We start from the raw sequence: 14727 nt of genomic DNA, 5'->3' as shown, positions 1-14727 counted from the left end.
ATCTGATGAATTTTTTATAAAAAATTCTCTTCACTATTTAGAGTAAGATCAGTATCTCTGATCTTAAATTCAAATCTTTTCTCATCATTTTTTATAAGATTTTTATTTTCAACCGTTTATTTTTAGACTACTCGTTTGATAGATAAATGATGTTGAAAAATTATAAAAATTAGTTTCTAAATACTTTTAATAGTACAGATCAAGTCTAACGGAGCCGATCGTCGATTTGGAAGCTTGGCGTCATTTAGAAACAACTTTGTAGCGCACGGAGTGCTTCCGTGTACCGTAGTATAGAGCCTAACTCTCTCTCTCTCTCTCGTCTCTTCTCTCTCCAGCTCCTCTCTCTCTCTCTCTCGTCATCTTCGTCTTATATATATATATTATATATATAATATATATATATAGAACTAGGTGGAATACTATCAATAGCACCAAGCTATTTGTGGCTATTGATTTTTTAGCCCTTGATTGAAAAATTAAGGGGAACTCCATGTTACGGATAGTAATACCAACAAATCTCCTCTCTCTCTATATATATATATATAGAACTAGGCTACTATGCTATTAATAGCACCAAGTTACTGGTGCTACCAAGTTTTTGGCCATTGGATTAAGAGGTGTGCGGTTAGGATGATGTGGAGCCCCTAGGGTTGAGTAGGTGGTTAGTTGAATAGTATAATCTAACGGGTAAAAATAATCAAAGGGTTAAATCTAATAGTGAAAAACTCAATAGCACCAGCCCTTAGTACTATCGATAGTATCTCAGCCGAACTATATATATATATATATATATATATATATATATATATATATATATATATATATATTTGTCTCCTAGAAAAAAGTGTGGAGCATTGAATTTTCATGAAGAACTAGTACAAATGGAACACAACGTTGAAACTTTAGAAAAAAGATCCAAATACTTGAAAGATTTCTCATTAAGGGCTCTTCTATGTCAGCAGTGACATCAATAACAGGAAAAGCTATTGACTTGGTTAATCATTATTACTAGGAATAAACAATAAATAGGTGTGAGCATGCCTATAATTGATGAGCAACAAGGTTGGTCTTCAGCATTTTCCATGGACCAGAATTTGAAAATTATTCTATCAAAAAAAAAAAAAAACAAAACAAAAGTAAAAAAAAAAAGAGAGAGAGAAATTCAAAGGCCTATGTAGAAAATTAAACCAGAGATCCCCCCTTTCAGCTCTAGGAACTATTCTCTGTCACACATCTGAAAAGTTTGGGGTAAAAGACCTTACAGTGATCAACATTAGACCATTGAAAAAGATGCAAGGCTAATTAAAATACCAAAAAGATGAAGAAAAATCTTCTCCTCGAGATCAGTTGGACATGAAATTCTGTGGAATATACTTTAAACAAAACTCTCTTCACCTCATTCATGATAAACTACACTAAATAATCCCTACATCACCATGATTATGAGTGTAAAGTGATGAGAATATCCTTCACCAACTAGTGTTTTTGGAGAAGGAGCCCTCTGCAAAACGTCAAGCATTCACAACTTGATAGCACATGGTGTCAAAGAAAAACTAATATAAATTAATAAGAGGCATCCTAAGACTAAGTACCTCCCCTATCCAAGACAAAAACAAAGCAACCAATTCTTCTTCGCTATACTACCCATGTAATCTCAGAAGACCCATTAGTTTAATCTCTGACAGAGACAGTCACTAAGCGAGAATTATTAAGCCCTTAATTGGTTAAACTTTTGTCGCAGCTAACAAACACCTCCAGTTTCATACACCTCTCGTGTCCATATCCAACCAAGGATTATATTAAGTAAAAGTGTAGTCGCAGCAAGATCACTAGATGATTTCTTTACTTATTCCATTACAAGAGGAACATGTCGGCAAGGCTCTGATCGAGTTGTGAAAGGAAAGTATGAAGGGATAAAGATAGTCGAATAATCTTCTTCTCTATGCCTCTATTTAGACTAATCAAAATGGATTGTTCTGTTTGTCCACATCTAAATTTTATTTTACTTGCAAATGAATTAACAACACTGAGACAACAAGAAAGAGAAGGCGTTGTTATTATAATCAAACTAGTACATCACACTAGGAGAGACAAAATAGTGAGAGAGCGACACATAGTGGTGTGAGAAGCCTCGAGGAAGGAGTAAAGGGAAAGTAAGATGATTTTGTTAACGTAACAAAAGATATGATCAACTGTCACGATGGCCACGAGTTCCAGGAGGGCACCTTTTAACATTTGATTGGACAAACTATTCATGTTTCAATGATAGGTGCAAGAGCAATTTAAGGATGGAGCCATAGCCACTGTGAAGCAATAGACAGTAATAAGGTGTTTGTTTAGGAGAAATACAGTTTTTCACCATATTTCTACTCATGAAATGTCAAAAATGAACAAATCTTACTAGTAGCCAAAGGGTTAACAAGAAACGGAAAATTTAGAGGAAAAATATACCAAGCCCTGAAGCTAGCTGAATTCCTTTTCTTGTCAACTGCTGGAGGAACTTGGAAGTACTCCTGTTACAAAGAAATGATGCATTACCAACCATCCACAATGTAATAGACAAATGAGTAGATTACCGATTACTGGATTAATTAAGACATTTAACAGGGCACTAGAGCAATAGGTACTATCTGTTTGAAAAATTAATTACTTTAGGAACTTACATAGTCAGAAAAACTGATTATTCAACTTGCAGTATTCATACAGTACACATGAATCCCACTACAAATATTCGCATGCATGAAATAACTACAGACATAACATGCGATACATGAATGCAGCTGAGAGTCTTCCTTAGCTATCTTCGATAAATTCGCCAATCAAGATCAGACATTTCTTAGGAGAAGAAGGTAAATCCATAGAGGCCTTATCTGAAGTGTTGTGCATCTGGGAATAGGTCACTAATATTCAAATGTTACAACTAGTATAAGATAGAAAGTACAACCAGAATTTGTAAAGATCAGGTGCCTATTTTAGAAATATTATAAGGCCACGTAATAAAATCAAAATTTGAAACTTTTAAATTCATGTACTGCGCTATAGTCCAAATTCGGTAGCCTAACGCATTTCAAAGTATCTGACTTACACTTTGCTCTTGGAGTCACTGATATATTGGCAGTATTCCGCAATAACAAGTCCTACACAAGCCAAAAGTATAATAATTGCGTTCTGCCCCCCTCGTCCTCTGCTAGGAACTTGCAATAGTCCCAATCTCACTATTTTAGAAAGCAAACATCTGAAACTAGAAGCTTGGCCCAAACAAGGCTTGAATCAACCAAAGAAAATCAAATTGTTTGCTTTTCCTAGCAAAGAGGAACAAAAATATTTCTTTCGCTAAGAATGAAATCGTCAAGGTGTGTGGATGCATATTTATATGTACATATGCAAATGCATACACAAACACACCCCTCAATAAATTGAATTCTATCATATTGCCAACAGAGAACTCTAGACCATTATACGTTTGTCGAGCTTTTGTTCTGTAATGCAATAATCAAACTTAGGGATTTAACAGCACGTTGTAGCTTAGCAACCGGAAGCCCACTAAGTGTTGGGTGAGATAAGCCATCTTTCATATCCTGCGAGCGATTTCTGTCATTGACTTCAGTTGAGCATTGACCTTCTTCTTCACCCTCACCTTCAGTTTCTGGATGGCACCTGTCTCCAGTGTGCGGTGAGAATTGGCAGTACGCTGAATGAAGTTGCTGGTGAATTTCTTCCATTCTTCCTGACTGCTCATCTTCCCTGTCCTTGTCAATAAAATCCTGAAAGAAATTACGTATCAATTAGACAAATCAACCAATCAAGTAATAATTAAGTAATAATTAAGTCTGCATAATTTTTTGGTAAAAATGTACAGATTTTATCTGAACAATAGTGCACTTTGGATAGGTGCCTAAACATTAAAAATTTTGCTTTCACTAAATGTTCATTGCTTCTTATATCTGAAAATTCTGCCAAGTCATAATACGCCTTAATGGTTTCCGTGATCCTCTCAGAAAGTTTAAAAATAGCCTGTCAAGAAACATAATAATAATAAGTAAAAGTTTACAAATACCGCGGAGAGGTCCTTAAATCAAAATTTTAGGAAGTTCAGGTATCCATTTCACAACTGTGCTGTCCAGGTAAGCTTAACTTGTTTTTACCAATAACTCATTTTACAACTGGAAAAAGTAAATGTAATTACCTGTGCAGAATAACTCTTGAATAAAGGGTGGAAGCGCTGCCTACAGTACTCATTGAATAGAAGTGTAAAAATCACAAGGAGAATAGTGAAGATTGCTGACACCGGCGATTCCTTTAACCCGAAAACTCCAACGGCAATAATCTGTGTCAACAACAGGGAGAAGACCGTGGTGTTGTGCACGATAGGCCACATCAACCCTCCTGTTTCGTATCTCGAGCAGTAAACATTAATAATCTGTGAATTAAGAAGATGAAAATGTGTTCATTAGCAGGATAAAGTAATCGGACACTGGCATGATCCGAGGGATATGATTATAGACAAGACTGGATTGCAGATTGGTAGCTTCAATTTGCTTGGGAAAAAGTAGCAGTAAAATGTAAATAACTTTTAAAGCATTCAGTTTTATTTGAGTAAAATCTTTATGTGTTTATGAGTTCAAGGGTATTATCCTGCAACAACCGAACATCAAATTGCAAACCACATAATGCAGCAATGCAGCACTCATATGTTTGTCGTATATTTTGCAGTGAACACAATAAAGTATTTGAACAACCAAGGCTTTGTTTGGGGTGCCTGGTTGAACAGATGCCTCCACAAATATCAGCTCTAATCTTTGTATAATTGCTTGATGGCGGACACTTTTTTTTACCTAAAAAGATATATTTTCTGTGTAATCATTTTTTTTATTTGAACAGAAGTAAGAATACAAAAGAAGCAAATAGAAATGAAAAGCATCCATAAAGCATTTCTTAATCTGGTCTTTGATCATTCAAAGACCCATTCAGTTTGTCATTTATCACTCCAGACATTTGATTATAACCAGACCCTTGTATTATATGATTTTTAACTTCTCACCTGGTTGCGATACACAACATATCCCAGAAAAAAGTACACCAGCAAGAAAGGCAGTATCAAAGGTGCCAGTATGGAACATGTAAAGCCAAGCAATCCAAACAAGAGTACTTTTGGTATTTCAGTGTGATATGGGAAAGATGGAACTGAACTTGCAGTTGGATCTTTCTTGATTCTCAACACATATCTCCTTATGAAGTTCCATATGAGCCCAAATAGTTGCATTACTTCAGAGGACAAACTCGCCCACCCAGAAGTCAGAACGTAAGTGATGAAAAAGGTTGCCTGCAACCACAGCAAAACCGAAGAGGGGCATCAAACAGATAGAAAATGGCATCCGCAAATATTTAAGCGGAGAAACTGCAAATGTTAAAATTCTCGAGTCACCAATCAGCTTCTTCAAACCAGATGAACAAAATTAATTTGTTTCTGATCCTCCCAACCAAAAAATATTTAAATTAAAAAGAAATATTTACATATATACCCCTTTACATATATACCTCCCCAAAAAATTATCTGTTTACACATATCTCCTGTGGAATGTCAATTTACATATATGCCTTTTAAAAGCTTGTATACCTTTCTACTGACAAACCTACCCCTCTTTTAAATACTTTTCCTAATACAAAACCACCATCCCTAATGAATTCGATGATTGCCAAGCTTAAAATAGGGAGGGACAGAAATGAATTCAGATTCAACAGGGGTACACATGTGAACAGAAGATTTTGCAGGCACATTATATGCAAAACCCCATATGAATATACCTGTCTTGGTACAGCTCTAGCAAGCTGTGTAGGGATTTCCTTCGGACTAGATATGACATTCAGCTGGCTAATGACAGATCCAGATAGAACATTCACAAAGAATACATTCCAAATGGTGAAGTAGAGTACTTTCAAGCAAGCACTCTTTTTCCTTAGACTGTGAGACATGGGTCCTTCCAAAGCAGAAAATAGCATCATCATGGGTGGAACGGTATAAAGAAATAACTGCAGTATGACACTAGGAAGGTATCCTGTTACCAGCTGGGTTACAAATGTCCTGAGATGAAAAGAAACTTCACAATGAGACACTAGATGCCAAGAGCAATGATTGCAACACAAGGCAAACAACTAGTGGGGAGGTAATAGGAACCGAATCATCAAACCGAACTGACCATTCCAGTTAATTTGGTAGAGTTTAGCAGATTATTCGCTTTGGTTTTGAAATTTGAAAACTTGAGCACCGGACTTGTAAATTGTAATATAATATATCTCACAAAAAATTATATGTTTTTCATATATTGTATTTATATATATCCAAAGATTATAAACAATGTAAACGATTGTCTAAGAAATCCATTATAAAGATCTATTAAACTTAAACCTGAAAGAAGAGAGTATGTCGACACCATCTAATCTGAACCTAATTTTTTCATGAAAGTTAAAATTAATCTTTACTCCAATTGGTTCAGTTTCAGTTTCAACAAATATAAATTAGGTTGTTTTGGTTCATCCGATTTTTCCCCAAAAGTCGATCATTATGCAACCCCCACACACACAAGAAGAAGAAGAAGAAGAAGAAAGAAAACAGATGCTTATACACATAACACATTGCGTCTAATACGAAATGACATAGTAGTACTCAGAGCAAACTCCTAACTTTAAGAAACGGGTACTTACTTCTTCAATATACCTTTTAGAAAAGGAAACCTCTGTTGTAATTGATCTAATTGAGATAATCCTTGCACAAATGTGACTGGTATCAGAAACAGAAACATGAAAACAATGCTAGCCAGAAGGGTAGCTATTCGACGGATCCAAAGCTGCTTGTATGGAAGCCAAAGGTTCGACCAGTACACATCGTCTGGTTCCGGAGCCAAATCAGTGACCCATATCATAGGATTCGATGTCTGAAGTACTTGTGAAGCAACAATTGCAGCATACCGAGTTTTGAAGAAAACAAAAGCAGATGCACATTCCTGCATTAAAGATACTTCAATTAAAATAATGTCCAATATGTTGAAAGAAAGAAAAATTGAAAACGGAGTTTAAGGTAGTAAAGTTATTCTTTTTTTGTGTGTGGGGTATAAAGGATTCTAAGAAGTACAACCTTATGAATTAATGAGTAAGAGAAGGTTGATATTTGCTTCATTTGACCTTTTCACTTTGCACCTTAAGAAGAAGCACCACTCCCGTTATAAAGTACCAAAAGGAAAATTGTTTGGCCATCACTCAAGAGTTCCAAGTGCAAATTATACGAACTTGCTAAACATAAATGTATTATGACAAAAAATAGAAAGAAAAAGAAAACCTAAAGAATTTATTGCTGGTATTGCCAATATTGTAAGTATACCTCCTCACTAGCAATCAAATTTGAATTATTACGGTCAGTTTTCTCTGAGTTCGGCTCAAATTCATTCTGATACAACTGAAAAGAAGTAGTTGATCCTCCACAAAGACCACATCTATATATGGCTGGTCTGCACCTCCTGTCCATAACCGTATCTGTAAGATGCCCAAATTTCTTACAAGCCTTCTTGGCACCACTCTGCAAATAATAGTTCAAGTTATCACAGTTAAATGAGAAAAAAAATAAAGAAGAATATATAGTACATCCCTACGGTACACTATAGCAATAGAATCGAAAATATATAGTACATCCCTACGGTACACTATAGCAATAGAATTGAAAATATCAAGTAGCACAACTTCCAAATTTCACACAGAAGTTTCTAATCAACAGCCATCTTTTTTTTTTAAGACTATTACAAATAATACTCATAATAATTAAGCCATCAAAAGCAAAATGACCTACGTATAAAGATTATCTAAATATAAAAAAAAAATCACAATATTTAGAGACCCTTTATCAATGCATTAAGTCATCGCTAAAATGGACAGCATCTAAGGCACTAATATTGCATGCATATAATGGGATTTCCAACTTACAGAGTTCTCACAATATATAATTCTAAAAATCCTTAAAAACAAATCTTCATAAAATTTTTAAGACTTGAAGTCTTTTATAGGAGTACTTCATCCCTCCTTTTTTTTGTTAATCTAAGTACATAAGCAAAATAGACTTCCATATAAAATGTTCCAGATACACGTAGATACGGCATGAGATTATAATGGACGGTTGGGATCCTCAAGTCAGATGAAAATTAAACATTTATTCACCACAAACCAGTGAAGTCCTTTGCAAAAGACTTAGAATATGGTCCAACTCACATATATAAAAGTACATGTATAAGTATGTGCACACGCCAAAGTCCACATAGAAACAATGAAACATACATACGAGAACAACTTTATTTAAAATCAAATGATGGAATATCTAACAAGCATCTATAAGCAAAGGTATTCACAAATGTCATCAAAGAACATTAAAAATCTGTGTAAAGCCTCTTAAATGTTCTAGTTCCTAAAGCAACATGGAAAAGACAGCTGGAGTCATCATACAATAAGGAAGTATTAAGAATTAGGAGTTGCTCACCATAATTTTTTGGACTTTCCCAACTTTATAAACCATTTGATGAGATAGATAACTAGATCCGTGATACTTTGTGAAGAAATTTTTGACGGTATCACTTAAAGGTACTTCAGTTGACTTTGGGATTCCACGAACAAGAACGGTAAAATGACTGGGATTTGGAGGCGACTGATTAATATGAAACAATCTCATCCTAGCAATGCTTTTGTATTCCTAAGCCACAAAACATACTCAATAATTATAAAGGTTTTCAATATCGAAAACACAATTAAGTCCTCGGAGAATTCAGGAATATCATCTTATGTTACTTACCAAGTAGAGAAGAATGCAAGCTGCACAAGATATAATGTAGAGTGCAACGCAATGCACCCAAAGCCTGCAATTAAATTGGTGAGTCATATATAGTTATACAAGCAAACACGGATTAACCCTTACCATTAATAGAGAAAATCAGTCTACTCAACCTAGTGTGAAACATAAGAACTCAAAAAATTCTTCAAACATATATAAAAGGCTAATAATGCACAAGAATCCCTTGTAATATTGCAGGGTGCACATCCCTTGATCCATCATTATGCCATTATCACCTAACCACTTTCCATCACTCTTACATTAGGCTTTTGTAGAAAGTATAATAAAATATTTATTAAAAATTTTGAAAAACCAAGTTAGCCTTCTTCTTGATTCTTTTTTTCCACCTTCTTTTCCCCTTGTTTCCTCACCCAGCCTAACCTATAATCTAGACCATAAACTGAGGGAGCAGGAGAGAGGGAAGAGAAGGTGGCAGCAGTAGTGATGATGGAATAGAAGGAGAAGGAGAAGGCAGTAAGGAGCCAGCAGCTGTGAGGAGGACAGAATGAAGGTGGTGGAGGAAACAGATGTGGTGGTGATGGTAGCGGAGGAGGGCTGCGTAAAGAGGTACTTTTGTCACTTAATTCAGCCACTCGATATTTATAGACCTGTGGAGAGACTTCTGCAGGTTTTGGTTATAGAGGGAAATTTTTCTATTGCCAGGCATTAACAACAAAATTTCATGCCAGAATCATCAAGTTCATGAAGTCATCCACTAACTGATACCACAAGTGATGTTAAGTAACTGCAATAATTCTTAATCATGTGAACATCATCATGGCCAGTTATTCACGTCCAGTCATCTAGTCTAGTCCATTACACTGCATGCATATAACTATATGGCAAATGCCTCCAAATTCTTAACATGCGCATGTTTATATGGCAAATGCCTTGCCGCTGAAAGTATTCTCACCAAATACTCATTTGGTAGCAAACAAAATAATTAACAAGCTTATTTAAACAAACTAAAGAAATTAGTAAATCGAGAGGCACTGAAGAATCCTCAACTTCAAAGACAGGAATTTCACAATGAACTTATTAGCAATTCCAGGACTTACCATTTTGATCTTTCCACGACATTTCCGATTGTAAATACATCTAACGACGCTGAAGGAATCTGCCCATGGTGCATCTCTTGTCCAAAATAATTAAGTGGGAGAACTCCAAATATACACACAATCGCAGCTATTGAGAAGATGCGCATACTGAAGAAATTTTTTCCAAGAGTAGGTCAGTTTCATGTCTAAACAAATCTAGATGTAACAGATTGAGCACGAATATCATGATTAAACCAACTTACAAATTTAGCAATAGATAGAAATGACAAGGAAAGACAAATCCACCTGACTTTTATTTCAAGTAATCGAAACTTTTCTAGTACCTAACTACGTACTACCTAGTGAAATTGTAAGAGATTGGCATGCCCGCCAGAAACGAAATCAAAGTACGTAGTAAATAGCAGATTTGCCCTTTGTCGAAAACTGTAAGATTCTGGCCATTTACATCAAACGAGAGCAGAACTTCCTCAAACAAGATACTATCAAAAGATATGCTACGTATCATCATCGATCCACAAGCACCAAATCACCAGTAAGGAGAAACGCAAGAGAGAAACACACCTGAAGACGAGTATCCTAAGAAACACAACAGCATCCAACCCAGCAATAGCTAAGATCTCTTCTTCCTTATACTGCAAAGCCTTCACGATCCAGCTAGGAGAAGGCACTAACCTCTCCAAGATAAATGATTCTCGCAGGCGGCTGTGCTCTTGGGCGAGCCTCCGCCCGAAGTAGACATTAACATTACCAGGTTGCTTCCTCAAGATGGAGTACAGAGACAAAAGCAGCACGCAAAGGCCAATGTTTATGCCCGCGGAAGTTAGAAGAGCAGAGATTTTCATCTATCTCTTAAATTGCCACACCTTGCATCACCTAAAAAATCAAGAATACCATTACAATTGCTTCCACATCTGAGTGCAGTATAGATTTTCTATAGTTCATACTTTACAGCAAACATACTGAATTCGACCAAGAATCCACTTGAAAAAAGGGCTCTTTGACTACAAGCGCTATGCCCCTAGCCCCCCAAAAAAGCCAAATTGTACTTTAACTTCAAGATCTAGAAAATAGTGATAAAATCATTAAATGCAACATTACTTAAAAGAAAAATAAACAGGTTTTTAATAGCTGTCGCATGCATCATGCAAGTGGAAATTGTCGCAATGAATTGCTCGCTCATTCGCCAGCAACATTACCATATTCTTAGGACAAACATGCTAAACAAAGTGGGGGATTTTATTTTATTTTTTTGCAAAATACTCAATCTATCTATAAATCAAAAGAAAATTTCGACGCTAAGCAACTTTGGCCTAACCCCAGATACAAAGAAAATCTCCAAACCCAATAAGAAAACCTTCATTTAACTCTCGTTAGCGGGAAAAACCAAAAAACGATTCAAGAACATATTTTTCCCATGATATTAAGCGAACAGTTGAATGGTTAAACAGAACAAACATTAGCAAAGCATCAAAATTGAATCATGTAGGGGAAACAGTGAAAAGGGATACGAAAACTACCTCAGAGACAAGAATCGACGCCTCGTTTCGATCCAGGAGTGGGGAGTCGCGGAAGCGCAATGAGACGAAACCCTAGATGCGCCTTCGAGGGCGTCGCAGGCAGGGTTCGGTAAGAAGAGTGCGAAGAGAGAGAGAGAGAGAGAGAGAGAGAGAGAGAGAGAGAGAAGAGTCGAGAAAGGAAGGGGCGGGGTGGGAAAAAAAGAAAGCCTTGGCCACGAAGAGCGGAGGTGGGAAAGAAGCGCAAAAAATTAACGACACGTGGCGCAAGGGAATTGGTGAGAGGAGGTGCGGGTTGGGCCATGGTGAACGTGGAGGAACGAAAGCGGAGTGGGCGGTGCTGAGCAGGTAGGGGTGTAAATGAGCCGAAGACGAGCTCGTATTCGGCTCATTTATTAAATGAGCCGAACACGAGCTCGTTAAAGTATAGATTTAAAAAATTCAGCTTGTATTCGATTCATTTATTAACGAGCAGAACACGAGCCGACTCATGAGTTGGTCAACAAATAAAAATAAATAAATTAGATTAATATATATATTAAAAAATTTATAAAAATTTTAATCCATTAATTTTGATTTAATAGTTGAAACTTACATTATAAAATTGAGTCTTTTTACAATTAAACTCATATTTATACTTTTATTTTATTAAAAATTAAATAATAAAAAAATATATTATATATAATTATTTATTTATATATAAAAATATAAATTATATAAATTATATAAATATAAAATATATGTATTCGAGCTGTTATCGAGCCGAACATGAGCAAGCTGACCCCAGCTCATGTTCGGCTCGTTTATTAGACGAGCTGAAAAATTCAGGTGATCTCGAGCTCATTTCGAGCCGAACACGAACTGACTCACGAATAGCGAGCTGGATTGCCACCCTTATGAGCAGGTGGGCTGCTTTATTGCGCACCAGAACGAACTTGGACCGGAAAGGGACTGGTCCGGTTGCCGAACCGGGATTTTTTTTTAAATTAAAAACCTTTAGAAATAAATTGTCTGAAGAATTTATATTCGAAGATCCTTGCCAGAACCTGTATATGCAGTGCGCTTGATAAGTTATTATTAGGAGAATTAATATATATATATATATTGTCCGAGTCAAAGTGAAATCTATCTTAATAGTGGGAGAATACAATTCGAACATTTAATTATGATAGAGATTTGCGAGGAAATTTTTTTCCTATTTGCGCATTCTTTTTAATCACTCGATTGCACCGCGGATGTGACATCTCTCGAGTCTCTATAGAGGACACAGATGCTTGTTAGAGAATTTACGAATTATATAATACATACATGGCCTATAAATAAAGAAAAAAAAATTCATAAACAAATATAAGTGTAGAGTAATCAAACATAATGTACGTTCCCAGCGAAAGACGTGGCTTATTAGGTGGATATTAGCGTACTCAAGAAAATCACAAGTGCTTCAGTGGAATGAGATCTCTTTTAGATTAATTTAATGAATCTCCGGCTAAATAAGCCAACATAATAATCAAAGTTATTTGAAAAAAAAAATAATTGTTGTCGATTCAGCTAGCTGAATTGGCTCGCTGAACCAGCAAAAGTTATATAAAAAATAAATTTATGTTTCGAAATTACTATAATAATTGAAATTGTTGTTTGGACAATTTGAGAATTTGAGATGATGCAATCAATCATAACATGAAGCCAAATAAGATTAGTTTCAACACCGTGGCCCTGAACCTGGTCCAGCCCAGCAACTTCCATTGGTTTCCTTTCTTCTACTGTTTAATTTCGTCATTATATGCCCATTTTAGCATCATTATTATAAATAAATGATATACTCTCTAGATTATCTAAATTAAGCACGAAAGTACTATTGTTGTTATTATTATTGTTTTTGAAGTTGATGGGCTCGGGCCGCTGCTTCCCGTATAAGTGATCGAAGATCGCATCTCACACGATTCTGAATCGGATCACATTGTGACTGTTTGAATAGCTCCTGATCTTGGTCATAAAGGGAGTGAGTGCAAGCCCCCGTGGTTGTTAGCCCCATAGGTTCAGAGCACGATCACGCGAAGAAGAACATTCCACCTGCCGGGTAGTTTCAGTTTACCCTCGACAATCTGTGGCAAGAACGCTTTTGCGCCTTCCCCCAACTTCTCTTTAGCCCGCTCAAGTAAGGACAGATTCTCCTCCGTTGGAGATGCTGTCTAAAGCTGCTCTAGATGAACCACCTCTTTTTCTGCTAGAGAAAGATTGGAGTGCACATTGCCAAAAGATGTTGTCATTCCAAGTCTTGAGAGTCATTAATTTTGGCTCGAAAAAAAATATGTTTGTATTGACGCAATTCATCATCTTTACCATGGACTGGCTTTTTGGTGATAAAATTTCTGAAATCAAGGTCAACAATAATTAGCCGCACGTAGCTTTGTTATTATTATCTTTATTAGAAAGAAAGATAACACATTATTCCTTTTTTTATTTTTTTAAAAATAAAATTAGTTAAAAATATGAAGCAGTTGAGTTTAGAATCTTAATAATTTTTTTTTTTTGTCACTTGCACCGAAAAAGATTGGTACTGTATAATTATTACTATTATCGTGGAATTTATTAATTTTAAAATTTTATTTATAAAAAAATGATGGAGACCTCTCAATTTTATATGGTCATTTTGAATATAGACCAGCAAAAAGCTCTATAGTTTTGGGGTGTCCATGCTTTTTCCAAAAAAGAAAAAAAATTGTAGAATACAGGAATATATTCCTAGTTTACATAAAAAGAAAATTGTTGAGATGAGTGCGTAGATTCGCCCAAGCTGTATTATGCTCCTGCCCCTTATTACCGACTCGACCGCACAGTCCTTTTCCGAATGGCGCACAGTACGGAGCGTCCGCAGAGTTTTCGTAAATCATTCCCTGGACCTGGTACACCACGACATCAGCAGACCACAAACATTAAGCCCCACTTCAAGGGGAAAAGAAAAAAAAGTTAAAAAACCCTTAAATTAAAAAGTATCTCATTTTCGATGTGAATACATAATGAATCACACAATCCACCGTTCTTTTTTTTTTTTAATAATCTTAGGTACTCCCTATTTTGGAAAGTCCATGAACGACGTGGCGCACAGGGTTCACCACGACTTTTCTCAGCGACCCGATAAAGTATTCCTCGGACACGGACACGGACACGAAGGCGCATGCAATCCGTATCTCATCTAAACGGACGGTAGTGATCGACCCGTTGCAACTATCGGACGGCGGATTCCCGCCCTCCGCACGCGCCACCTCCGGACAATTCCCACGTCCCTATC

General features: G+C 36.1%; 1 protein-coding gene across 2 annotated transcripts; it reads right to left on the bottom strand.

Annotated features, from left to right (window-relative positions):
* On the bottom strand, nucleotides 3237-11645 carry LOC109713000 (CSC1-like protein RXW8). 2 transcript variants are annotated; one of them, XM_020236903.1, is made up of 11 exons: nucleotides 11442-11645; nucleotides 10486-10797; nucleotides 9925-10071; nucleotides 8828-8891; nucleotides 8519-8728; nucleotides 7376-7570; nucleotides 6703-7001; nucleotides 5806-6082; nucleotides 5042-5323; nucleotides 4187-4420; nucleotides 3237-3764 (listed from the first exon to the last, which is right to left on the bottom strand). In XM_020236903.1, exons 2-11 carry the CDS (start codon nucleotides 10764-10766, stop codon nucleotides 3456-3458), a joined length of 2298 nt encoding a protein of 765 aa, XP_020092492.1. In that variant the 5' UTR covers nucleotides 10767-10797; nucleotides 11442-11645; the 3' UTR covers nucleotides 3237-3455. The 2 variants fall into 2 exon arrangements, with proteins under 2 accessions (XP_020092492.1, XP_020092493.1); XM_020236904.1 differs by lacking the exon at nucleotides 8519-8728.

This window comes from Ananas comosus, linkage group 7, assembly GCF_001540865.1.
Source record: "Ananas comosus cultivar F153 linkage group 7, ASM154086v1, whole genome shotgun sequence".
Taxonomy (NCBI): domain Eukaryota; kingdom Viridiplantae; phylum Streptophyta; class Magnoliopsida; order Poales; family Bromeliaceae; genus Ananas; species Ananas comosus.
The sequence above is the reverse complement of the archived record's forward strand: the minus strand, read 5'-3'. Positions and strand labels throughout refer to the sequence as shown.

Excerpts from the sequence above, each read along its gene's own strand:
- LOC109713000 (XM_020236903.1), bottom strand. The coding sequence starts at position 10,766 with ATGAAAATCTCTGCTCTTCTAACTTCCGCGGGCATAAACATTGGCCTT. Across the intron at positions 7,002-7,375 it reads ATTTGATTGCTAGTGAGGAG|GAATGTGCATCTGCTTTTGT; the intron begins GTATACTTACAA and ends TCTTTAATGCAG. Across the intron at positions 3,765-4,186 it reads TCAAGAGTTATTCTGCACAG|GATTTTATTGACAAGGACAG; the intron begins GTAATTACATTT and ends AATTTCTTTCAG.